The sequence below is a fragment of the Ovis aries genome, chromosome X (genome assembly GCF_016772045.2).
Source record: "Ovis aries strain OAR_USU_Benz2616 breed Rambouillet chromosome X, ARS-UI_Ramb_v3.0, whole genome shotgun sequence".
In the NCBI taxonomy this organism is placed as follows: domain Eukaryota; kingdom Metazoa; phylum Chordata; class Mammalia; order Artiodactyla; family Bovidae; genus Ovis; species Ovis aries.
The window spans coordinates 37,740,647-37,767,730 of NC_056080.1; the positions used below are offsets into that span (position 1 = coordinate 37,740,647).

The following is a 27,084-nucleotide window of genomic DNA, read 5'->3' on the forward strand; positions in this document are numbered from 1 at the left end:
GACCTGACCCCTCCCCCATACTGGGTGATGATGTGCCCGCCACCCAGTGCTCCACCAGGACTGGAGGCCGCCTTAATGCCCGATCCAGGGCCAGGTGAAGCTCCTGCAGCAGCCACTACTCTTCCGCCAGCTCTCCCGGAGTTCGTAGAGCCGCCGTTTCGGCAGGCTCCAACCCCAGCAATGGAGACCTCTGGTCAATGCCCCCAGAATTCCACCTCAGCTGGACCTTCTAGATTGTATCCACCTCTCCCGGTGAGTACTGATGGGAAAGGGGAAGAAAACACAGCAATTAGACAGAGGCTGCACTCCACCAAGGAACAGGGGGAAAGAACTCCACTACAGATGCCCCTCAGAGGACTATAACAGCCTCCAGTTCAGGACGCATGGGGCACTACCATCCGCCCCCTGTAGCCTATTATTACCAGCCATTTGCCTCTATGGATATATTAAACTGGCAGAGACATGCTCCACCATACTCGGGGGAGCCACAAGCCATGATTAGGCGAATGGAGACTATTTTTCGAACCCACCGCCCTACATAGGATGACATAATCCAACTACTAGTCTCCCTTTTCAGCACTGAGGAAAGACACAGGATCCTAACTGAGGCCAGAAAATGGTTAAGAGAAATGACACCTGAGGGGACTGCAAACCTGCAGTGGTGGGCAGAACTAGCCACCCCCGATGAGAGGCCCAACTGGGACTGTGACACAGAGGAAGGGAGGGGCCACCTGGGGAGATATCTGGTGACTATCTTACAAGGTCTCAAGAGGGGGGCCCAAAAAGCTATGAGTATCGCAAAACCCTCCAAAGTGATTCAAAGGGAAAGCGAATCACCCATTGAGTTCTGCAAAAGACTGTGCGAGGCCTATAAACTTTATACGCCAATAGACCCAGCCAGAGGCTGCTGGGTCTCAGATGGTAATAAATGCAGCCTTTGTGTCTCTAGCCTACCCTGAAAATGTCAGATGGGGGGACACCAAGTGACTCATAAATTTTTATACATCCCTGAATGCCCAGTACCTTTGTTAGGAAGAGACTTGCTGTCTATATTGGGGGCACAAGTGACCCTTCCCCCCACGAAAGACCCCACTGTTCGAGTGGGCCCAACCACCTATTTACTCTTCCTCTCAGTAACCCCTCAAGATGAATGGAGGTTGCACGATCTTCCAGAAGGGAAACCGGACAGGCTAAACAGTCGAGAGAGAGAGTTAACTCAACAATTCCCTGAGGTCTGGGCGGAAGACAACCACCACCAGGCTTGCAAAACAAGTCCCACTGGTAATAGAACTCAAACCTGGTACAATTACGTTGGTACCCGCCTTGAGCCTGCCAGACCTTGCTCAGCCATTTACTCTTTACATGACTGAAAAGGACAAGCTGTCTATGGGAGTGTTCTCCCAGACTCTAGGGACATGGGATAGACCAGTGACTTATCTCTAAATCAGCTGGACAATGTTGCCACTGGTGGCCAGGATGCTTACAGGCAGTTGCTGCGGTTGCCTTACTGGTCCGGGAGGCAACCAAGCTGACTTTGGGCCAAGATTTGTTCGTAAAAGTCCCACACGAGGTCAACACTCTCCTGCAAGGGGACCCCCATAAATGGCTGTCAACATCCAGGATTACTCAATACCGGGGACTGTTATGTGAGAACCCCCATGTTACTACTGAGCCTTGTCAGGTCCTGAATCTGGCCGCTCTCTTTCTTGTGGGAGAAAGTGGGCCCTCACATGATTGCAAGGAAATATGCCAGCAGACCTGACTCAAGAGACCAGCCAATCCCGGACCCAGATTTGGTCCTGTACACCGATGGCACCAGCCTGGTGAAACAAGGACAGTGATTGTTGGGATATGCAGTAGTCACGGAAGAAACCATCATTGAGGCTAGCTCTCTGCCATCACACTGGTCCGCTCAACAGGCCAAACTATATGCTCTAATCCAGGCCCTCCAGCTATCAAAAGGTAAGAAGACAAACATTTACACAGACTCCAGGTATGCTTTTGCCACACTACAGGGCTCTGTATAAGGAGAGGGGCCTTTGACAGCTAGTGAAAAAGATATTAAAAATAAGGAAGAAATTAAGACCCTATTAGATGCTGCCTGGAAACCAGAAAGGGTTGCAGTCATACACTGCTGAGGACATCAAAAAGAGGATACCCCCCGGGCTCAGGGAACAGACTGGCAGATAAGACCGCTAAACAAGCAGCCGATGGCTTGGGGGTGACAAGCGAAGCCCCTATTAAAGCTCTCATACTGGCGGAGCTACCTGAGCTAATGCTAGACTCTCCAAATTACACTGAAGCCCAAAACCAACTAGCCAAAGCAGAAGGGGCCATCAAGACTGAAAAGGGATGGTGGGAATTGCCAAGTGGCAAATTATTAGTACTGGAGGAGCTGGCACCGACTCTGGTAAGCCAAACACACCAAGTGACCCACCTAGGCCATGATAAACTGGAAGAGCCAATTTGAAAATATTTCTTGGTTCCCCGCCTCTCTTCCCTATGCGGGACAGTCTCAGAACTACACTGCCCGCTCACAGGTCAATGCCTCTCGGCATAGACAGAAACCTCCAGGGATTCAGGTAAAAGGCTTGCTGCCCTTTTAACACCTGGAAGTGGATTTCACTGAAATGAAACCTCACTGATACTACCATTACCTGCTGGTCATAGTATGTACGTTCTCGGGATGGGTAGAAGCTTTTCCTACCCAGACTGAAAGAGCATCAAAAGTAGCCTGGTGCCTGCTTAGGGAGATAGTTCCTAGATTTGGATTTCCTACCAGCATTGGATCAGAAAATGGCCCGGCTTTTGTAGCTGATTTAGTATAACAAGTAAGCAAAACTTTAAACATCAAGGGTAAATTACATACAGCATATAGGCCCCAGAGTTCTAGGATGGTGGAAGGAACCAACCAGACACTTAAAGAGACACTCTCCAAGTGGATCTTAGAGACTGACTGTTCCTGGGTGGACTTGTTTCCGACGGCTCTGCTCAGACTCAGGATGACCCCACAGTCCCATGGCTCTTCTCTGTACAAAATTGTGTATAGGAGGCCCCCTCCCATAATAAAACGGGTATCAACAAATTTGCCTCAGGTGAGGGGAGATGAGATTTCACAGCAGCTGAACAACTGGGTAAGGCAATAAATGAGGTAACTAAGTTTGTACAAAAAAGGATGCCATTCCCCCTTGGAGAACAGATTCACAAATTTGTGCCCAGGGATCAGGTGTGGTCAAGGACTGGAAACACAACTCCTTGGCCCCACATTGGAAGGGTCCATATACTGTTCTTCTAACCAGCCCTACTGCAGTTAAAGTTGCAGGTGTCACTCCCTGGATCCACCACATGAGGCTGAAGAGAGCATACCACGCAGACCCGGAGGACTCCGAGCAGACTACACAACAGGACCCCACTGATCCCCGTGAAACCAAGATCATCTTAAAGAAGAAACAGAGAGGAAGCTCTACAATCAACTGCTGCTACAAGGACTTGCTGGTATCATCTTGAGACTAACCATAGTTTCAGTACAAAGAGAGACCTGTGCTATAATTAAAGTTGAATGTTGTGTATATATTTCTGATTTATCTGGCTATATATCAGCCACCCTAGATGACATGAAAGGTCAGGTAAAAGTTATGTCTAATGATAATCTTCCTTTTGGACTTTGGTCCTATCTTGGGTGAAGGGTGATTGGTGGAAAACTATATTTATCATTTTTATAGTTGTCTTGATAGTTCTGCTTTGTGGACCCTTTATTTCACAACGTATTATAAACTTTGTAACCCAAAGGTTGATGTCGTTCTCCCAAATTGGAGGTTGGAGAGTCAGGGTGCAATATATCCCTATGAATCATGCTCATACTATGAGTTAAGAGCATCAACAGGCGGGGATGAAGGAGGAAACAGACAGAACAGGCTCCATCTTGAAAGCAGGACTCCATCCTGGGCCGGACTGTGGACTTTGAGCTATATGCCCAGTATCTATGGAAACGACATACCAACTGGAAAACCAGGCCCCCTGGATGGAAGAGCCCCAGGGCTCGTACCTAGACTCTCTGTTGCCTAAAAGAATACCCAAATTATCTGTATAACCGAATAGAATCATAAATTCTATTATGCCTATTGGAGTATGACCACAGGCCTATTGATAATTGTCCACTGTTAACTACCTAGGCTTAAGGCATATGAATCACAGGTTAACTTTGATTATATCTTTCTTTTCCTTTGTTCAGACTAGTTTCAGGGAATTTGGGGAGGTGGGTTTGGGCATGTACACTTAGGGTATATAAGGTTTTCAGAAAAACTGGTCAGGGTCCTTGGCTAAGAGGAGACTCTGCCTTGGGCCCACCGGTGTAGTAAACTGCACTCCACTATCTGCATTGTCCTTCTGAGTGACTTTGTTTCCCGGAATGCGTGGCTACAACAGTGAAGTGAAGCCACACATTTTACCAGTTTTCACCAGGCACCAGGTTCACAGAGCCTTTCTTAGTGGCCACAGCGCTTGCTCTCTATCTTCAGCCTTGCTTGCAAAAGGAGGTACACTGAACCTCAAAAATCTCAGATGTAAATGAGGTTTCAAGAGTTCACTGCAAATAAAATGGAAATGCAAAGCAAAACTACAAAGAGATACCTGTCAGAATGGCTATTCTCCAAAAGACAATTAACACCAATTGTTGGCAAGGATATGGAGAAAAGGGCATCTTTATGTGCTATTGATGAGCAAATAAGTTGGTGGAACCACTATGGAAAAGAGCATGGAGGTTCCTCAAAAAACTAAAAATACAACTACCATGTGTGCTCAATTGCTAAGTTGTGTCCGACTCTTTCAAGACCCCATGGACTGTAGCCCGCCAGGCTCCTCTGTCCACAGGATTCTCCAGGCAAGAATACTGGAGTGGGTTGCCATTCCCTTCTCCAGGGAATCTTCCCAACCCAGGGATTGAACCCCGCATCTCCTTTGCGGATGATTCTTTACTGTCTGAGCCACCAGGGAAGCCCATTCCTAAGTTTACTGCAATGAAAATTAAATTATATAAATTTACATTTAGAGAAAGGGCTTCCCTGCTGGCTCAGAATAGATAAAGAAGATGTGGTGTATACATACAATGGAACATTATCCAGCCAGAAAAAAAGAATGGAATGCTGCCATTTGTGACAACATGGCTGGATCCTGAGGGCATTTTACTAAGTGAGGTAAGTCAAGCAGAGAAAGACAAATACCATATGATCACACAAATATGTGGCATCTAAAAAATGAAACAAAATCTAAGCTCATAGATACATAGAACAGATTTGTGGTAGCCAGAGGGGAAGGGGAGTGAGGAGTAGATGCAATGGGTGAAGGCAATCAAAATGTATAAACCTTCAGCTTTAAATTAGTCATGGGATGAAATGTATAGCATGGTATGTGTGTGTTACTCACCCAGTCTTTGTGACCCCATAGACTGCAGCCTGCCAGGCTCCTCTGTCCATGGGATTCTCCAGGCAAGAATACTGGAGTGGGTAGCCATGCCCTCCTCCAGGGGATCTTCCCAATTCAGGGATTGAACCCAGGTCTCCTGCATTGCAGGCAGATTCTTTACCATCTGAGTCATCAGGGAATGACTATCATTAATAATACTGTACTGAGAGTAGATCTTAAAAGTTCTCATCACAAGAAAAAAAATTTTTTGTAACTATGTACAGTGATGCATGATAACTAGACTTACTGTAGCCACCATTGTGAAGTGTGTACAAATATCAAATCACTACACTGTACACCCAAAACTAATGTTATAATGTCAGTTCAGTTCAATCACTCAGTCATGTCCAACTCTTTGTGACCCCATGAATCGCAGCACGCCAGGCCTCCATTACACATCAATAAAAGAAAAAACAAACAGAGTAAGAAATCCTATCTTACAGACAAACAAACACAATCCAACATAGACAACTTTGCTATGAACTTTCCATATACTTCATGTGGGTTTTTATAGACACCGCATCTTAGGCTACAAAAATCAGAGCCAGAAAAGCTGCATCAAATTCAAAGATGGAAGAACTCCAGAGACCTTCTAGGAGTGGGACTGGGAATGATTTTCTCTGTCTCTGACAGTTTCCCTATTAAATCTCAGATGGTTATACAATGGGGGGAGAAGTGCTGATGGGGCCTTCTCAATACCCATCTCCCTCTTTCAGAGATTTCTGATTCCAGGCCTCTTACCAGAGACACACTGTCCACTTGCTAAGAGACTGCCTCTGAAATGATCTTCAAAATCTGTCACTCAGCACTTAGGGTGAACATGGCTGACATGACTTGCCTTGGGACCCACAGACCTAGAGAGTCCCCCCTCCTCAGACTTCCAAAACCTCTGGCTTGGACTGAAATCTGCTCCTTTGGAATCATCAACCCCAGCAGAGCACATTTCCTGAAAGATCCCATTGGGATGTGCCAAGTTGGGGGCAGCCTGCAGGCTGGCGCTGGAGGGAGGAGCCCGGCCAACCAGGGCCAGTTCCCAAAAGTAGTGAGCGCCCAAGCTGGAAACCCATGACTCTGTGGGTGGCTGGGCTCTGGCAGCAAGCTATGCAGTAGAAGGAAGGAGAGTGGAGGGCAGGGTGAGACAGGGGAGGAAGGTCAGGTGGAAAAAGACAAGAGGCCCCTTGGCTAACTAAGAAAGGCTCCACCAGTTTCACAGGCGGCTTAGAGATGCCTCCCAATTCAGCAGGAAAAGCCACCTCTAATTTCTCAACTTCTCCCCTGTTACCTGTCCAGTGCGGGCTTCTCCCTCCCCTCTAGTTTCACATTAACCTGATTCCCGCTTTGGGGGGTGGGGGTGGGGGAATGAATCCACCTGGGGGTCAGGGGAATGGCACTTGCCAGGCACAGAAGATAAAGTCTCCTTTCCACTTCGCCCTGAATCAGTTCCTACCCAACAGCTGAAAAACTTACAAGAGTCAGCTGGAAACAAAAGTTCCTGATTATCACTTCACACGTTGGATTCATTCACTCATTAGTGGATGTGCAGGGAATGTCCCCAGCATGCTATCTGGGAACCCTCCCCCTCCAAGCTTCACCCACAACTATGTAGGTTCGCTTTTCAGACCCAAATTTAAACTGCCCATAGTATTGAAAGTAAAGCCAGATATCTGCTGACCCCATAGCCCACATCACCCATGTTCCCATTAACACTAAATTAAAATGCGCCCATGGATTTCTTCTCTCCAGGGCGACACGGGTGTATCCATGTTTCCCAGCTCCTCTAAAGCTCTTTGCTAACTTAAGCCTCTCTGATGAGGGACTCAGCAGTAGTTCTTAAAGGGGCATTTCCAAAGAAGGTTTTGTCAACACCAGGAGAGCCCTAATAAACACCTGGGTCCCCTTAGATGCTACAGACCACGCCTTCCAGAAACCAGAAGCCCCACCCTCTGTCTAGCAGAGCCCGCGTGCTAACCAAGCGCTTGCCACATGTCACCACTCTCAGCTGGCACCTCTCTCCCAGCGGTGCAGACTTTCTCGGAATCCCCAGCAGGGGGGGTTGGGGGATGCGGGAGAGGCCCCGCCTGCGCCGGCCACGAGAGTCCTTCTACGGCGACTAGTGCCCTGCAGCCCCAGGGGGTGGCCTGGCACTTCGAGTGGGAGGGGGTAGGTACTCCTTCCAGGACAAGCTGTCAGTCCCCTGGGTCCCGGCTGCGAGCAACCGCAGGAGAGGCAACTCCTGGGGATGAGAAAGTAGCCCGCGGCCAAACGTCTCTTGGTCGCCTCTAGCGCCTACGTGGGTTTGATTGACCCCCTGGAACTCCGGGCGCAGAGGGTCCATCGGCTACCGGCGGCCGCCTGACAATCGGTTCTCCCTTCCCGATGCCCGGACGCTAGCCCCGCTCCGCATCCCCCAATCCCCGGGCGGCGAAAGACGAAGTCGGCGCAAACAAAGGGCGCCTCGCACCACCCTCCGGCCAAGCCGGGGATGGGGGTGGTCCCCGGCACCCCGTTGGGGAGGCTGGCCCGCCCCTGGCATTACCTGGGAAGCCGCGGCTCGGCGGGACTCGTAGCAGCAGTGGCAACAGCAGCAGCAGCGCGGGCCGGAGTGCGGGGCTCCCCATGTCGCGCGGGGGCTGCGCTGCGCTCGGCTCAGCTGCGCGGCGCGCGTCCCGGGGGCGGGAGGAGATCGACCGGACCGAGGGACTGTGCCGCGGGCCGGCGGAGGCCGAACTTAAAAACTCCTCCTCTCGCCTGTCTCCCGCCCCCGGCCAACCCTCCTTCCTCCGCCTCCCCGGAGCGCTGGCGCGGCTGGGGCTCCGACCCACCCCCTCCTTTTGTGCCAGCGCTTCTTCTGGAGCGGGGCTGACACCTCCGCCCCCTCTCCGGGGTGCCGGAGCGCGCCAGGGGCGTGCCCTAGTAAACCGAACCATCCCAAAGTATCTCTGGGTTTCCCAGTTTGCGCCCTTTCACTCCAAATACACACACCGGTTGCCCGACCCCCTCCTAGATCCCGGGCCCCTAGCACCATATCATCTAAGCAGAGAGCTGCGTGAGTCGCAGGGAAAGAGAAGAGACAACCGCGGCAGGTTATTATGGCCAAATTCGCGGGTTTGACCCTCCCGATCACGCCCCAAGTTTGCTGTTATTATGCCCACCCTCTCCGAAAAGAAACGCCGCTTAGAAACCTGCCCGGGTTCACGGTTACAGACAGAGGAGAGATTTGAACTTAGGTGTGTGGTTGCGCCGGCGCCAATGTCCGTGCTATGGCTTTTTGGTTTCTCTTTAGCGAAGGAATGAATCAAGGGCTGGCCCGCGTGCGTGCCGGCTGCACTGCGGTTTGGGATGAGGCTTGAGGTACTCTTTCCAAGGTTGGCTGATGGGAGAGCACAAGGCCCAGAAAGTTCCCCGTCTCACCCACAGCCTGGGAATCCAGCTGTTGTAGTTTCTTGCAATCAGAGTTCCCCATTTCCTGGATTGTTCGCACCCCTAGGACACCACGATCAGCCTGGAGTCTCCACCCTGTGGGCTGGCGTCAGGATCGGGTTTCTCGGCTGCCTGCAGGACGGATCTGGTTTCTTCTTCAAGGGTTTCTCTCCCTCTCTCTCTCTCTTTTTTGTAAACACCTAAGGCAGGGACCTCGCCCCTTTTCCTGCCAGCAGATCATAACTAAGACAGATTCCAACTAGGGCTGCGGCATTCAGTTGTGCCATGCGCTCTGAGCGAAGGTCCTGGAGGAAGGGGCAAGGGTGCTAACATCCAGCCGCCTCTGGGGTCATCGAGCCCTGTACTATGATAGAGGCCATGTTCATTGTGGAAAGGCAGCTTTCTCCTCACCTCAGCAGTCTGGTCTGTTAGCTAGACGAAGGGCCCTGGGAATATCCATCCAGAAGATTTTCAATTTTTTTAATCTAGATGGCTTGCTTTTTTTCCCAGTTCTCACAAAAGGCTCTGCCTTGAACTTCCATCTTATCCTCTCTGGTGCCTGGGAGCCTTCTCCCCATCGTTGCTGCCTCCTCATGGAGCCAACAACTCTTCAGTAACCCTCTGATCACAAGACAATGAGGGTGGTCAGGCTCTTCCTGGGCTTCCATCTCACCAGGCTCTCCAGGGAGTGGTTCTCAATCCTGTCCACCCAGGAGAGAAACCTTAGGGGAGCTTCATGGAAATACCCTATCTGGGTTCCACCCCAGCCAGACCAATGAAACTAGAATCTTTAGGGATGTGGTCTGGCCTTTGAGTAGATGTATCATCCCCTTGCCCCCATGCTCCAGTGGTGCAGGTTTTAGAATGGGATAAATTCTAAGTCAAGGATTCTCAGCCCAAGTGCTATTGACATTTGCGGCTGGACCATTCTTGGTTGGGGAAGTGCCTGCTCTGTGTACTGAAGAATGTTTTAGTTGCATCCCTGGCCTCTGTGCCCCTGAGAACAAGTAGCAGGCCCTCAATTTTTCCCTGTTGTGACAATACATGTCTTCATGAGCTGTCAAATATCTTTTAGCACAAAAACTGGCCCTAATCGAGAACCCCTGTTGGAGGCTCATGAGCAAAGATTCATGGGCACCCCAAATTTCCAGGCCCAGGTTAGTCTGACCGGTGGCCTTCCTTTCCTTTATCACCTCTGAGACAAGCTCTGCTCACAAAACCCAGCATGCATTTTATTACTGAACGGACAAGGAACACCTGGCTCTCGCCTAGCACCTGAGTCTGGCTGATAACAAGCAACACCACACTGTTAAGAGCTGCTTTCTTTGCTACTTGAGAACAAATTCCAACCAGATTTATAGTAATAATTACAATAACTAGTATTGCTATTTATAATTATTATATACAGGACTCTGGCAGAAGGGATGAAGGAAGAGGGACACGTAGGAGAAATTATCCATCCTCTTCACAGTGTCCTGGTAGACAATAGGATGGTTAAGCAGATTCATAATCTGTCAAGCAATTGAACCCAGCAGACAGGGTCATGAATGGATGGAAACAGGAGGAGAAGTCACCCAGGGAGTGCCACAGAGGTCTGATCTCTTCCTGTCCTGCTGGTCATAGCTACTAACGAGTTGGGAAAAGACACTGTTGGCATGAGGCACAGAGATAGGTAAGAAATAGGTTCCAGGCATCTCTAATAAATAAGCAAGAATGTTGTATTGACTCTGAACACTAAAAAAGAATGATAGGACTTCGCTGTTGGCACAGTGGATCAAAACTCTGCCTGCCAATGCAGGGAACATGGGTTCTATCCCTGACCCGGGAAGATCCCACAAGCCTCGGAGCAGCTAAGCCCGAGAGCCACAACTACTGAAGTCTGTGCTCTAGAGCCTGTGCTCCACAAAGAGAGAGGTCACCACAATGAGAAGCCTGCTCTCTGCATGAAGAAGTAGCCCTCACTCACTGCAACTAGAGCAAGCCCGTGTGCAGCAAAGAAGACCCGGCATAGTCAGAAAGAAATAAGAAGATAAGAAAGATAAATAATGATGCCCTACATGAAATCTCAAAATTCAACCACACAGACTCAGAGTACAGGAAACGTGGCTTCTCAGCAGTACCTACCATACTTAGTTGCCTACAGGCTACGACAGACTTGCCAGGCACCTCAGGGCACTGCTGACAGAGCCTGTTCTATCCTCGGAAGCATTCGAGTGCTGGACAAAGTGCCGAAAGTGAGGAGAAGGGAACACAGTCTAAGTCTGGCAGGGGGTGGGTGGGGGAGAGGTGTCTTTCCACCAATTGCAGTGTGGAGGAGGCCAGATTAAACAGCACAGCCTTGTCCCCTGAGTTAGAGCAGAATGACCCATGGTGGAGAAGGAAGGAAAAGGAGTCGCAGGATTCCCCACCCCTCCACTCTCTTCCTTGAACTTGTAGACTCAGAGACACCATTGAAACAGAATCTGGCAGCCCCCTAGCTACCGCAGGAGAGAGCTTTTCTGAGCATGCCAGTCAAGGCCCTTCCCTCGTGAGCCTCTGCCATCTTCCCACACCTCCTTATCCCCCACCCTCACAAACCAGTGGTTCTCTTCCCACATCCTTCCAGAGTAAAGGACCTGAGGCTTAAGGGGAACATTGGTGGCTCACTGTACCTTAGGAAATGGGAGTGGAATCAAAGTCAAGGAGACACTCAGTTGGGATGAGATTTAAGACAGTGCAGACTAGCTGTGCATGTGTGCGTGCTAAGTCACTTCAGTCGTGTCCGACTACTTTCAACCCATGAACTGTTGCCCGCCAGGCTCCTCTGTCCATGGAATTCTCCAGGCAAGGATACTGAAGTGAGTTGCCATGCCCTTCTCTAGGGTGTCTTCCTGACCCAGGGGTCAAACCCAGGTCTCCTGCATTGCAGGCAGATTCCTTACCCACTGAGCCACCTGGAAACTAGCTGTGGTGAGGGCTATTTTTCCAAAATTCTCAATCCAAGTTTGGGATTAGCAGAAGCAAACTATTATATATAGGATGAATAAACAACAAGGTCCTGTATAGTAGAGGGAACTATATTCAATATCCCTTGATAAACCATAACAGAAAAAGAACATGAAAAGTAATGTATATATATGTATAACTGAGTCACTCTGCTGTACACCTGAAATTAACACAACATTGTAAATCAACTATACTTACATAAATTTTTTAAAATTCCCAATCCATCACTGATCAAGGCTTTTATAAACTCAATAAATATAACTCCCTAGAAAAATAAAATGGGAATAAGTCAGAGAGCAGCATGGGTTTAGGGACCACAGTTTGGGTAGCACAGTTATAGTGGGTTTAACTGTTTCCATCCTGCACTTATACAAACTACAGACCACACTAGACTCCAGGTTTTTGAGAACTCAAGACTCGAAGGACAAGGAGATGTAACTACACTCTATTGGAATCGTGCTAAATGAATGCCAGAAGGGCAGGGTGAGTTTGGCTGGTACTATTGCTCTCTGTTATCTGTTACAAATCTAGATCTGAGAGGGTTAACCTAAGAGTGCTCAAGGTCAAGATCAAAAAAAGCTACAGGCAGTCTGTTTACAATCCCGTGGCTTAAAGAGATTTCTTCTCTTTCTAGAATAAATATTCAGAGTGATACAATACAAGCTCTAAGGGATGAAAATTTCTGCAGCATAAGGGAAAAGGAATATTTTGACTCTTAAAGATTCAAAGGAAAACATCTCATTTATGAAAATAATCAGCTACCCAAAAAAAAGGAAAGGCAGTTTCAGAAACTATTTGGTGTATTCAGCAAAAGATTCAAGAATACTCATATAGTAGGAGTAGAGGGTCATACAGGCTTCCCTGGTGACTCAATTGGTAAAGGGTTGCAATGCGGGTTGCAGGCGCATTGCAACCTGGTTTCCAGCCCCGGGTAGGGAAGGTCCTAAGGAGGAGGGCATGGCAACCCACTCCAGTATTCTTGCCTAGAGAACCACCATGGATAGAGGAGCCTGGAGGGCTGCAGTCCACGGGGTCACAAAGAGTTGGACACGACTGAAACGACTGAGCACACATACAGAAAATTGAGAAATATAAGAATGCAAAGATTCAAATATGAAATTAACGCCTTTGGTCAGGCTTGGAAGTTATCATTCCTGTCCTGACAACAAGAGAAAGCTGGGTAAACAAAAATTCATGACTTTTCTTGGAGTCAACAAAGAACTGAGTTTTCAGGCAAATCACCACCCATCTAGAAAGACAGGCAGATCCAGACAGTCATAGCCAAGATCTGCTTACTTGGAGCAGAAGACATGCTGGAGTCATACATTGGTAGGTACGCCGTAATGGCAATTTAGAAAAATGACTGAGGGCTGAGTGCAGACTACTAGGAGAGTGAGAAATTGCTGGGGGTGATGTCATAGCAGAGATTCCCACACTGCCATAGGCTTTAACTTTAGGAACCCTACCAGGTTTTCATGGTGAAGGTCCAAGAAAGTCCCCCTTCTGCTCTGGCAGAGAGAAGGTACAAGTAATCCTTCTGAAATATGCTCAGAGACTTCTCCAGAGAAAAGGACTATTTGAAGAGGGCTACCTGAATTTTCCAGAGCCTTATTTCAACTCTAAGAATGGCTCGATGATGAACTCCCAGAAAAAAAATCATTTGGGGAACTCCTTCTGTGGTTTTGGAGGGATCTGCTGACCACAGACTCTCCAAATCACGGTCATAGGTGTGGTTCCATGAATCACACTGGGTCAATAGAACTTGAGCCCCAGGTCCCTGGAATTAGAGGGCTCAGCACAGGCCTCAGGGGCTTGCTCAGAGACTTATAAAACAAAGCCCAGTTGAAAGAATCCCTCTTATTTTCCTCTTTGGTTAGATACTGTATGGATGTGACCTAAGACATGCTAGTTTTGAGTGGGGCTCAGAACAAGAGAGGGCTTGCCGGTTGGCACAGTGGAAAAGAACCCACCTGCCAATGCAGAGAGACACAGAAGACGCAGGTTCAATCCCTGAGTTGTGAAGATCCCCTGGAAGAGGAAATGGCAACCCACTCCAGTATTCTTGCCTGGGAGATCTCATGGAGAGAGAAGCCTGGCAGGCTATGGTCCATGGGGTTGCAAAGAGCTGGACATGACTGAGCAACTGAGCATGCACACACACAGGACAAGAGAAGACCCCGTCATATGTCTGGGCCACTTTGTAAGCTGCTCTGTCACTTGAGCCATTTGACCCAGGAGATCTACTGGTGTTCCATGTGTCAGCAGCTGAAAGAGGTGCAGTGTGAAGTCTTTGACAAGCCCCTCTAGATGAAGCAAGACCTGACCCTTAAAACTTTGTGGTCAAATCCCTGCCCTCCTTAGTGGATAATTACTCTCCTTTTCAGAATCAACTTTTGGTTGATGAAACGCTTACCTGTGGACCACCAAGTTACTGTGTAACTTGAGCTGCTCATCGTGAACTAGTGTTGTCCAACTGGCCAAGCCATATAGTAGGGCATTCACTGCGGCACTCCATCATCAAATGGAAGTGATTCATAGGTAATCAGGCTTGTGTGGGCCTGGAAGGCATAAGTTGCATTGAGAAAAGGCCTCAAGGACTTCCCTGGTGGTACAGTGGATAAACAACCCACCTGCCAAGGCAGGGAACATGGGTTTTATCCCTTCTGCAGGAAGATTCTACATGCCATGCAGCAGCTAAGCCCGTGTGCCTAGAGCCTGTGCTCCAAAACAAGAGAAGCCACTGCAATGAGAATCCCCCACTCACTGCAACTAGCGAAAACCTGTACACAGCAACAAAGACCCCATGCAACCAAAACCAAAACACAGAAAGAAAAAAGAAGTGACCTCAAAATCCATGGTCCCTACTTCTGCTACATTACCTTCTCTCTTCCAACCCACATCTCTGGCCTGATGGAATGAGCCCTCTGGCCAGTTAACTGAGGAAGAAAAACCTCAGATAGTTCTGCACAGCAGGTAGGCAGCACCTGAAAGTGGAGAGTGGCAGCGTTACCACCCAACTCGCTTACAGCCCTGAACAGCAGCACTGAGAGGGATCCTCTTAGTAGGCAGGGTTTTGAGAAGTCTACCTCGTGGTGGTTCAAATGGCAAAGAATCCACCTGCCAACACAGGGAACACAGTTTGATCCCTAGGTTGGGAAGATCCCCTGGAGGAGGAAATGGCAACCCACTCCAGTATCCTTGCCTGGAAAATCTCTTGGACAGAGGAGCCTGGCAGGCTACAGTCCATAGCGTCACCAAGAGTCAGACAGGACTGAGAAACTAACACTTTACTTTTACTTTCACTTTCACCTGGTGACTTGAGTAGAGATATTGGATATGGATTTTCCTTCTCTGTCCACATGCTTCTGCATCAATTCCCATACATGGTCTTATGGAATAGCTTACCCACCATCATGGTACTGTACAGAGCACTGCTTCCAATCAAGGAACGCACTTCCCAGCAAATGAAATGTGGCAATGGACTCGGAGGCATAGAATTTACCCATCTTACCATGTTCCCTATCACCCAGAAGCAGCTTGATTGAAGCGGCACGGCCTTTTGAAGATGTACTTGATGCACAGCTAAGTGGTAACACCTTGCATGGCTGGGCAGGGTCATCCTGGATGCTGTATATCCTTTGAGTTGCCATCAAATATATGATGATGTTTTCCTGTATCCAGTATTCATAGATCCCTGAGTACAGCAGGGGAAATGGGAGCGGCACTGTTTGCTATTACCTCTAGTGAAAATCCTTAAGGGTCCCTCTTAATACTCCCAGGTCCGATGATTATTGCCAACAGAAAACCACGTGTGTGTGCTGTCGCTCAGTCGTGCCCAATTGTCTGTGACCCCATGGACTGTAGCCCACCAGGCTCCTCTGTCCATGGGATTTCCCAAGCAAGAATACTCAAGTGGGTTGCCATTCCCTTCTCCAGGGGATCTCCCCACCCAGGCATTGGACCTTTGTCTTTTATGTCTCTTGCACTGGCAGGCAGGCTCTTTACCACTAGTGCCACCTGGGAAGCCATTTGAACCCTTAAATGAAGGGCACAAAGATGGGTGGACAACAAGCCAATTCAGGCAGGGATGCTAATATACCAGAACCTTCAAGACTGAAAGTTTATCACACCTCACCAAACAAAGAACCATGACGAGCTGCAGAGGTGCTGGTTGACAGCAAAATGAATACAAATAGTATACAATGGAAAGGCAGTTATAAACATGGGTGTCCCAACTGGCTTCTTGGTAAAGGATCTGCCTGCCAATGCAGGTGATGCAGGAAACTTGGGTTTCATTTCTGGGTCAGGAAGATCCCCTGGAGGAGGAAATGGCAACCCACTCCAGTATTCTTGCCTGCACAATCCCATGGACAGAGGAGCCTGGAGGGCTACAGTCCATGGGGTCGCAAAGAGTTGGACATGACTGAGTGAGTAAACCACAACAAATTTATAAATGTCCATTATGACCATGTGGCTGCTGCAGAGACAGAGACTGTAATAGTTATAAATAGTTCTTCCTTATTTTAATACAGATATATTTGTATATATATTAACTAGATATTTTTGTTTTCTTATTTCATCTCATCATCTAACATGATATATTAATAATACTTTGTATCTCAAAGATATCAAAGGAAATGTGTGAATCATCTTGGAAAAGAATGAACATCAGCCACAGACAAAATAAGGAACTCTGTATTCTCTTCTGGGGAAAGGGTTAGCATTTTTTGGTCATATGTGGAAGAGTTGTATAATACTAGGCAGAAGTAGGACTTTAGCCTTGTGCTGATTCAGATATTAAGTATACTTTAAGGAGATGTGTATGGATGCCAAGTTGACTAAGGGTGAATTTTAATGGCTTCGTGATGTGTCAGCTTGGCTAGGCTGAGCTACATTTCCCAGAATTCACTCTCTTGTTTCCAGTTAGGGGAGATTCTCGGGAGATTTGGAGGCTGGAAGAGAAGCAGTGGCCATTTTGTTGCTCACACATGTTGCCGATTTGCTGACTTACCTCGCTAGTGTGAAGCACCAACCTTTCTCTAATCCTTCAGCTTCTTCGACTTCTAGGCCAGATGTAGATGTGTTTAGCTCTGTGATGAAGAGCCCTACTTCTGTTGGAGATCCTCATCACCGAGGTCAAAGGCCACATGGATTTACATGAGTCTGGTTCTTCCTCATGGGGCTCCAACTTGTGTGTTTTGGTTCCTACCCTCAATCTCCCCCCTCCACTTAACATCCATCTTCCCTCCTGGACATTCCATGAATGTCAAGCTCCAGCTTTAGACTCAGAGATAACAGCCATAGAGAGAATGCTTAGTAAGCAGCCAAAACTGCATAAGAACAGTTCCCTGTAATGAATCCATACTGAACTTTCACAATATACATCTGCTTCTCTGGATGAACATGGGCTGATACAGGTGAGGAGTGAGGGCGAGGAGATAGTAAGTTTAGTTTTGAACATGTGAAGGTGGCCATGTGGGTGGACCAACAAGGTGGGGACCTCTAGTGCAAAGATCATTTGGAATTTAGTAGGAGAGAGGAGGAGAGGGGTAGAGATTTGAAATGCTTACATGGAGGTGAAAGCTGAAGTCACTCAAGTGGATGAGCTCCTTGAGGACATTGGAGAAAAAGGAAGAAAAGGAAAAAGAGGCTTGGAAAATACAAGTTAAACAGGGGAGCACAAAGGAAGCCATAGCAAACACCAGCTTCTGGATCTTGACAAGGGGCATCTGAGTCCCAAGGGAGAAGAGGCACCTTTTTTTTTTTTTTTTTTTTTTTGCCAGATAAGACTTGTAGAAATTATGGACAAGGGAACATGACCCAGTTCTAAAGGCTGACGAAAAATAGAACAAAGTGAAGAAACATCAGTTAGATCCTGTGGTTAAATATCTCACCCATAAGGATTGAACCCCTAACTTCTAAGCCCTCGCCTGGGGTGGTAATGTGGTTTGTGGCAGTCTAAGAGAGGAGTAGAGGAGGGGGCAGAGATCTTGGGAGACAGGAATAACTTAATGTGGTAAAACTGAGACAACTGGTTGGTAGTCTAGATGCCATGCATTTGAAGACGAGCGTAACTCGTGTGAGACTGGGATGTTTTTGCCAAAAGACTATCCTCAGACATATGCCTGCATCCAACTGTGATGATATTGATTGCCCAAAGAAGACCAACCCTGGTCCTCGGTCCAGTGGGATCTGTTTAAGGCCCTGTGGAGACAGTTCTGCCCTTTCACCCTTTATTCTGAACACGATTCTCGGGCTGCCTTCTTTAAAGTTTGTGCAGCTGACCCTCTGCAGAAGGTTGCATCCATCGAACTGTCTCCCCTCTCTCCCCCTAGTCCTTGCAATTCTGTTGATGTTGGCACATCCCTGGGGCCTCTGCCTTTTCAGATGCTGATTCATCCAGAAAACATCTGCTGGAGGTAACAGCCTTGTCACATGTTTCAAGTCATAGAAGGACGTGTTGGAGGAGAGGGAAAGCTTTCATTTATTCACTTGTAATCAACCCAAAGGTCAGCATCACAGAAAGGACTTGGACAGGAAAATGAGTCCTGGAGGCTAAAAAAGGGCTTCCAGCTGCAAGGAGAACAGCTAACATGCATCCCCTGTATGTATGGGCACAGTGCAGGCTGCCTCTTCCTGTGGCTGTCCCCAGAGCCTTTCTCCTGTTCCTCAAGACCTCTCTTGGATCCCAGGAGTTTCTGGCTCAATTATGAGGGCTTCAGGGAGGCCAGAGCACATGCAGAAACCCTGCTGTTTGGCCAGAGGGCTGAGGGCTCCAGCCAAGTACAAAAACAAGCCAAGTTTAGAAACAATGAGTTAATAGTCCTTCCTAGGTTGCATCATACTATTAGTGATAACTAATCAAATGCTTCATTTAATCAAATCCTGTTGGACTTTTTGTCCTGTCTGCCTTTCAGGGATCAGCCTTTCTCTGACCCTGGTCAACAGCCAAAGAAAAGTTGACTCGTGGAAAAGTTACAAGACTTGCACAAAGGCCCACAAGAGTTGAACACACCAAAGCCGAATAAGGATTCTGAGCTATCAGTGTTGGGAGTCTACGGTAATATTTTTCAAGTGGCTGTGTGAAGCTTTCCCACACTGCTCTGGTCCTTGTCTCCCTCTGCCAGGGTAGATTCAATTTCTGTTTGGCTGGAATATAGAAGGACCTTCCCCACTTGCCTCATGTTCACTTCTCTTTAAAAGGAGGATACACAGTGACATGTCTCTTGAGTATATGATCTGGTACAAGGAAACCCAATGTTTGGTATATCTTGGGATGTTCTCAAATGAATGCTGTTGAATGACCATAATATTACACAGTTCCTCCAACTCTTTCTTTCCCTTTCAAAAAAAAGTTGCCTAAACTCTGCTTCCATCAGCCTACTCCAAACTGAGTCTGTGCACACTGGTCCTCTGAAATAACTCTTGCTGTTGTGACCTGCATGTTGTTTGCACCAATCAACGTTTTAGTCCTTGTTCCATACACTTCTCAGCATTCAGTACTAGTGACCACTTGTCACTGGACACGACTTAGTGACTGAACAACAACACTTCAAGGAACGTGGACAATCTGTAGATTCCAGGACACCACACTATCATACCTCCAACATCTCTGGATGCTTCTTAAGTATTTTTGGCCACCCATTCATCTCAGGGCAACCATTAAATGTTGAATTCCATGGGAATCTCTATTCTCTCTCCTAGGTGATCTCATCTACTCTCAGAGCTTCAATTACCAGCTAAACATTAAGAATTCATGAATATGTATCTTTAGACTCTCCTGTGGATGCCTGACCTTACTATATATTTAATAACTTCTCTCGATTGTTCAAATGCACCATCAATTCCACACATACTGAATAGATTCATATCCTCTAACCTGTGAACTTCGGTGTCCTCCAGCATTCTCTGTGTCTGTGACTGCTATTCATCCTTGAATTCCTTTCTCTCCAGCCAACTCATCCCTCAGTCCTGTATTTTCCTCCTTATGATGCTTGAATCCAGCCATGTTGCTCTGTCTTCACTGTCACCCACTTGGCCCATGCTCTATACTATCACCTCTCAACTGGACCCCTATCAGTGACTTCCTAGGTGGTCCCTTGCATCCACTCCTGTATCTCCTGCGACCTCCACATCCTCTCCATTTGCTGCAGTCAGAGAAAACCATCACTCACTGGCTTAAAACCCTTTGCTGGATTACTGGTACACATACTGATACATAAGAGAACGAGATTCTGAGCATAACATACAAAGCTCTGTTTCGTCCAGACACTGTCTACTTATCTAGCCTCAGCTCTCTCCACCCTTACATCAGTCTTACTACTGCTATCACTCTGACTTTTATTTAGTCTGTGCTGTTCCTTTCTGCTTCAGGGCCTTTGCAAATACTTTCTTCTGCTTACTTTTTCTACCGCTTATTCTAGGTAACATCTCCTTATTTTCAGATTTTTATCTTAAATACCACTTCAGGGAAGCTTTCCTAGACTCCCTAGTAGATAAATTTCAGTTCTATGTGCTCCATATTTTCCAAGATGGCTGCAAAGTACCTCCCATCCCATAAGTTCTTCTTATAATGTGACATTGAATACTTCTCTCATCAAGGGAGCTCTGTGTTGTCTCCCCTGGAATCAAGGTGGCTCTGTGATTATGCCAGAAGCAACATGGTATGCTTCCAAAGTTATGTATGACACAAGAGGAGATGCAGCTTTTACCTGGTTTTTATTTTTCTAGATACTTGCTCTTGGAAGTCAGCAACCGTGCTGTGCAAGAATCCACATGGAGGGGTCATGTGTCTGTGAACCACCTGAAAGCCCAGCTGAAATCCCAATCAGGAGTGAGTATCAACTGCCAGACATGGGAGTGAGGGAAGCCTTCAAGATGACTCCAACCCAAGTCACCGTATGACCACAATTGTATGAGAGATCCTGGCCGAGAATTGCCCACTGAACCCAGTTAACTCTAGAACTGTGAGATAAATGGTATCTCATTGTTTTAAGGCACTGAATTTTGAGCCAACTCATTACTCTGCATAGATAACTAAAACGTGTGCTTCTTCAAAAAACCAGACAACTCAATCAAAGAATGGGCAGGAGATCCAAATAGACATTTTCTCCAAAGACATATACATGGCCCAAAAGCACATGAAAAGATGCTCAGCATCACTATCAGAGAAATGTAAATCAAAAAACTACAGTGAGATATTACTTCATAGAAGTCATAATGGCTATCATCAAAAAGCTTACAGATAAGAAATGCTGGAGAGGTGGAGAAAAAGGAACCTTCATACACTGTTGGTAGGAATGTAAGTTGGTACAACCACTATGGAGAATAGTATGGGAGGTTCCTTAAAAAAATAAAGATAGAACTACTGTATGACCCAGCAATCTCATTCCTAGGCATATACTCAGAGAAAACCATAATTCGAACACATAGATGCACCCCAATGTTCAATGTAGCACTATTTACCTTAGCCAAGACATGGAAGCAACCTAAATGTCTATCAGCAGAGGAATGGATTAAGAAGATATGGTACATATATACAATGGAATATGACTCAGTCATAAAAAAGAACAAAATAATACATTTGCTGCAACATGGATGGATCTGGAGACTGTCATACTGAGTGAAGTAAGTCAGACAGAGAAAGAAAAATATGTTATTGTACATATATGGAATCTAATTCAGAAACCAAAATGATACAAATGGAGTTATTTATAAAACAGAAGCAGACTTACAGATAGTAAAAACAAACATGATTACCAAAGGGGAAATATGGAGGAGAGGGATAAATTGGGAGATTGTGATGAACATATACACACTACTATATGTAAGACAGACAACCAACAAGGACATGTTGTATAGCACAGAGAACTCTACTCAATATTCTGTGATAGCCTGTAAGAGAAAAGAATCTGAAAAAGAATTAATATATGTATATGTAAAACCGAATCACTTTAGGGTACACCTGAAACTATTACAACGTTGTAAATCAACTATATTCCAAGAAAAAATTTAAAAATAACAAAAAATTTAAAAATAAGTGATTCACAGCATATACATAGCATATGTATACTTATTTGTGTAAAGTATTTTAATTCATCATAGTATTTATGTATTTGTATAAATCCCACTACCAATATCTGTATTCCCTGACAGACTATGATTTCTTTGACACAAGTAGGGACAGTGTCTCATTTCATCATTGTATTTATAGAAAAAGTTGGCTTAAAGCTCAACATTCAGAAAACGAAGATCATGGCATCTGGTCCCATCACTTCATGGGAAATAGATGGGGAAACAGTGGAAACAGTGTCAGACTTTATTTTGGGGGGCTCCAAAATCACCACAGATGGTGACTGCAGCCATGAAATTAAAAGACGCTTACCCCCTTGGAAGAAAAGTTATGACGAACCTAGATAGCATATTCAAAAGCAGGGACATTACTTTGCCGACTAAGGTCCATCTAGTCAAGGCTATGGTTTTTCCTGTGGTCATGTATGGATGTGAGAGTTGGACTGTGAAGAAGGCTGAGCGCCGAAGAACTGATGCTTTTGAACTGTGGTGTTGGAGAAGACTCTTGAGAGTCCCTTGGACTGCAAGGAGATCCAACCAGTCCATTCTGAAGGAGATCAGCCCTGGGATTTCTTTGGAGGGAATGATGCTGAAGCTGAAACTCCAGTACTTTGGCCACCTCATGCAAAGAGTTGACTCATTGGAAAAGACTCTGATGCTGGAAGGGATTGGGGGCAGGAGGAAAAGGGGACGACCGAGGATGGGATGGCTGGATGGCATCATGGACTTGATGGACATGAGTCTGAGTGAACTCCGGGAGATGGTGATGGACAGGGAGGCCCGGCATGCCGCGATTCATGGGGTCGCAAAGAGTCGGACACGACTGAGCGACTGAACTGAACTGAGGTGCTAAAAGAAACTTTTAAAGTAAATTAATAAATGAATGAATTTCTATTGTTTGTACAAGGTTTAATAACTTTCAAACACAACAGCTTAAATGAACTATTCAATATATCTAATGGTGTAATCTCTTATGCTTATTTGTGGTGACATTTCTCACTGTAAAATTAATTAGTCAAAGTATGATGAATGATGATTCAACATCCATTCATCAAATATTTGACTATGTGCAAAGGCAATTTGGAAACACCAAGAATTATACCACAGGGGTTCTGTACTGTAGTTGTTCCTACATGAAATGCTTCAAGAATTTACCAGAGACTATTGTCATTCAAAGACTCCACATTCTTTGTGTTTATTTTTGTGAGAAATTACTGAGGCATTTATTTGAATCTGAAAAGTTCTGATGCTTTGCTGGTACTTCCACCATCAGGATCTTGATAGACTTTTGTTTTCTATTTGGTAATGTTCGTGAGGGCTTCCCTCATGGCTTAGTGGTAAAGAATCTGCCTACTAAGCAGTAGATGTGGGTTTGATCCCTGAGTCAGGAAGATCTGCTGGAGAAGGAAATGGCAACACACTCCAGTATTCTTGCCTGGAGAATCCCATGGACAGAGGAGCCTGGCAGGCTAGTCTATAGGGTCGCAAAAGAGTCAGACACAACACAGTGACTAAACAACAACAACAATGTTCTTGAAGTGATTGAACCTCTGTGTCTCTGTGGCAGTAAATTACACTGTGGCCACATCCAGGAATCATTCATCTCTATTGAAATGTGATTAGGAAAAAAAGCTGCACTTTAGTCGTTCAGTCGTGTCCAACTCTGTGACCCCATAGACTGTAGCCCACCAGGCTCCTCTATCCATGAGGATTCTCCAGGCAAGACTACTGGAGTGGGTGATCATGCCCTCCTCCAGGGGATCTTCCCAATCCAAGGATCAAATCCAGGTCTCCCACATTGCAGGAGGATTCTTTACTGTCTGAGCCACCAGGGAAGCCCAGGAAAAAAAAGCTAGGAATGTATATAGAAATATCTGTATTTGACATTTTAGTGATATAGAAAGCCTTTGTTAATTAAGTGTCTGCTGAGTGACACTATGGGTAGTGTGGTCAATGAGAGATCTCAGTAGACTTGGGTAGGGGTGGGGGTCAGGAAAGCCATTATAGAGGAGGTACGGCTTAAGGTAGATTTTGAAGGAGAGAGAGAGCAATGTGATCAGAAACACAGAAGTGGGTGTGTACATTGCAACAAGCCAGGAGCAGAACGGTCATGTAGGGACACAGTGGGAGAGGCAGCTGGAAAGGAAAACTGGAGCCAAATTATATAGGTTCTTGAAGAGTGGTGAGAAGCTATGCACTTGATTCTAAAGCCTAGAACCTACAGGTTATTAATTCTCATGGAGAATGCAATATGGCCTCTTAGGATTGTCAAAAATACCTGCTTCTGGAGAGCCTGATTTGCACCACCTTGCCAGGGGTGCCTTTCTCCTTTCCTTCTTTTCCAGCATCCCTCCTGTAGTGAAATAGTAAGTAACAAGCCTTTGTGGCTGATGGGTGTGTGTGGTTTCTCTAGGTATGCTGAGGCAAGAAAAAAATAAAAAGAGTACAAGTATCTATAATATGATCTGTAGATATATGTTTAGAGTTTTTAAAAGCATGGAAGCCATATGAATAAAACAGACTCTGAAGAAGATGACTATGGCAGAGGGTACCATGAGTAAGAAGGAAAATCTAGAGGCAGAAGGTGATGCCTCAGACGCTCTTGGCTGCCAACCCAATATCCATCCTTTGCATCTGCATTGCTGGCAGAGCCCCAGTTATATTCATTTCCCATCCATGCCCCACAGAATTAGGGGAGGGACTTCCCTGGTGGTTCAGCAGATAAGAATCTGCCTGCCAACACGGAGGACACTGCTTTGATCCCTAGTCTGGGAGGATTTCACATGCTGCAGAGCAACTTAGTCCATGTGCCTCAACTACTGAGCCTGCGCTCTAGGGCCTGGTAATGACAACTAGCGAGCCCGCTTGCTGCAACTACTAAAACCCGTGTGCCTAGAGCCCATGCTCCTCAACAAGAGAAGCCATCACAATGAGAAGCCTGAGCACTGCAATGAAGAGTAGCCCTCACAAAGCAACAAAGATCCACTGCAGCCAAAAATAAATAAATAAATAAGAATATAGGGAGTGTGACCACTTCCCCCACTCCAGAGGCAAATCCTATTTGGTCCAAGTCCTGTTCTCTCTACCAGGAGTCTGCTTAAGGGAGTGTTTAAGACACAGGGTTACATTGAGATTTGAGGGGATATCTGAGAAAGACTTGGAAAAGGCAGTGGCACCCCATTCCAGTACTCTTGCCTGGAAAATCCCATGGATGGAGGAGCCTGATAGGCTGCAGTCCATGGGGTCTCTAAGGGTCGGACATGACTGAGTGACTTCACTTTCATGCATTGGAGAAGGAAATGGCAACCCACTCCAGTGTTCTTGCCTGGAGAATCCCAGGGACAGAGGAGCCTAGTGGGCTGCTGTCTATGGGGTCGCACATAATCGGACACGACTGAAGTGACTTAGCAGCAGCAGCTGAGAAAGACTTATTCACGTCCTGTTGGAGATCAAATTTCCTAAAAAGCAGACTCTAACACTGCAATGAATATACATTAAAGGAGCGTGTGTGTGAAGTCGCCTTAGTTGTGTCAGACTCTTTGTGAACCTTTGGATGCAGCCGACCAGGCTCCTCTGTCCATATGGTTCTTCAGGCAAGAATTCTGGAGTGGGTTGCCATGCCCTCCTCCAAGGGATCTTCCTGACCCAGGGATCGAACCATATCTCTTATGTCTCCTGCATTGGCAGGTGAGGTCTTTACCACTAGTGCCACCTGTTAGTCAGTTCAGTTGCTCAGTTGTGTCTGACTCTTTGTGACCCCATGGACTGCAGCACATCAGGCCTCCCTATCCATCACCAACTCCCGGAGCCTATTCAAACTCATGTCCATTGCATCAGTGAAGCCATCCAACCATCTCATCCTCTGTCATCCCCTTCTCCTCCTGCCTTCAATCTTTCCCAGTATCAGGGTCTTTTTCAATGAGTCACTTCTTCACATCAGGTGGCCAAAGTATTGGAGTTTCAGCTTCAGCATCAGTCCTTTCAATGAATATTCAGGACTGATTTCCTTTAGGATGGACTGATTGGATCTCCTTGTAGTCCAAGACTCTCAAGAGGCTTCTCCAACACCACAGTTCAAAAGCATCAATTCTTCGGCGCTCAGCCTTCTTCACAGTCCAACTCTCACATCCATACATGACTACTGGAAAAATGATAGCTTTGACTAGATGGACCTTTGTTGGTAAAGTAATGTCTCTGCTTTTTAATATGCTGTCTAGGTTGGTCATAGCTTTTCTTCCAAGGAGTAAGCATCTTTTAATTTCATGGCTGCAATAAGCATAACAGCTGATCTTTCAATAGAAACTCTTCAGGCCAGAAGGGAATGGCAGGACATACTTAAAGTGATGAAAGAGAAAAATCTACAACCCAGATTACTGTAGCCAGCAAGGATCTCATTCAAATATGAAGAAGAAATCAAAAGCTTTACAGACAAGCAAAAACTGAGAGAATTCAGCACCACCAAACCAGCTCTCCAACAAATGCTAAAGGATCTTCTCTAGACAGGAAACACAAAAAGGGTGTATAAACTTGAACTCAAAACAACAAAGTAAATGGCAATGGGATCATACTTATCAATAAGTACCTTAAATGTAAATGGGTTGAATGCCCCAACCAACAGACAAAGACTGGCTGATTGGATACGAAAACAAGATCCCTATATATGCTGTCTACAAGAGACCCACCTCAAAACAAGGGACACACACAGACTGAAAGTGAAGGGCTGGAAAAGATATTCTATGCAAACAGAGATCAAAAGAAAGCAGGAGTAGCAATACTCATATCAGATAAAATAGACTTTAAAATAAAGGCTGTGAAAAGAGATAAAGAAGGACACTACATAATGATCAAAGGATCAATCCAAGAAGAAGATATAACAATTATAAATATATATGCACCCAACATAGGAGCACCACAATATGTAAGACAATTGCTAACAAGTATGAAAGAGGAAATTAACAATAACACAATAATAGTGCGAGACTTTAATACCCCATTCACATCTATAGATAGATCAACTAAACAGAAAATTAACAAGGAAACACAAACTTTAAATGATACAATGGACCAGTTAGACCTAATTGATATCTATAGAACATTTCACCCCCAAACAATGAATTTCACCTTTTCTCAAGTGCACACGGAACCTTC

At 46.2% G+C, this 27,084-nt stretch overlaps 2 protein-coding genes across 4 annotated transcripts in view; both read right to left on the reverse strand.

The window, feature by feature from the left end:
- SRPX (sushi repeat containing protein X-linked) overlaps nucleotides 1-19,820 on the reverse strand; it is a 193,998-nt gene extending 174,178 nt beyond the window's left edge. For 2 of the 3 annotated variants that reach the window (XM_027962916.2, XM_027962914.2), the window contains exon 1: nucleotides 7,997-8,190. In XM_027962916.2, the coding sequence (XP_027818717.1) occupies nucleotides 7,997-8,078 (82 nt within the window). In that variant the 5' untranslated portion in view covers nucleotides 8,079-8,190. Of the gene's footprint in view, nucleotides 1-7,996; nucleotides 8,191-14,278; nucleotides 14,424-14,744 lie in introns of those variants that run through there. The other variant, XM_027962915.2, reaches the window with a different exon arrangement.
- The window catches only part of RPGR (retinitis pigmentosa GTPase regulator), a 177,464-nt gene that overhangs the window by 58,571 nt on the left and 91,809 nt on the right, over nucleotides 1-27,084 (reverse strand). The gene's annotated exons all lie outside the window — the stretch shown is intronic.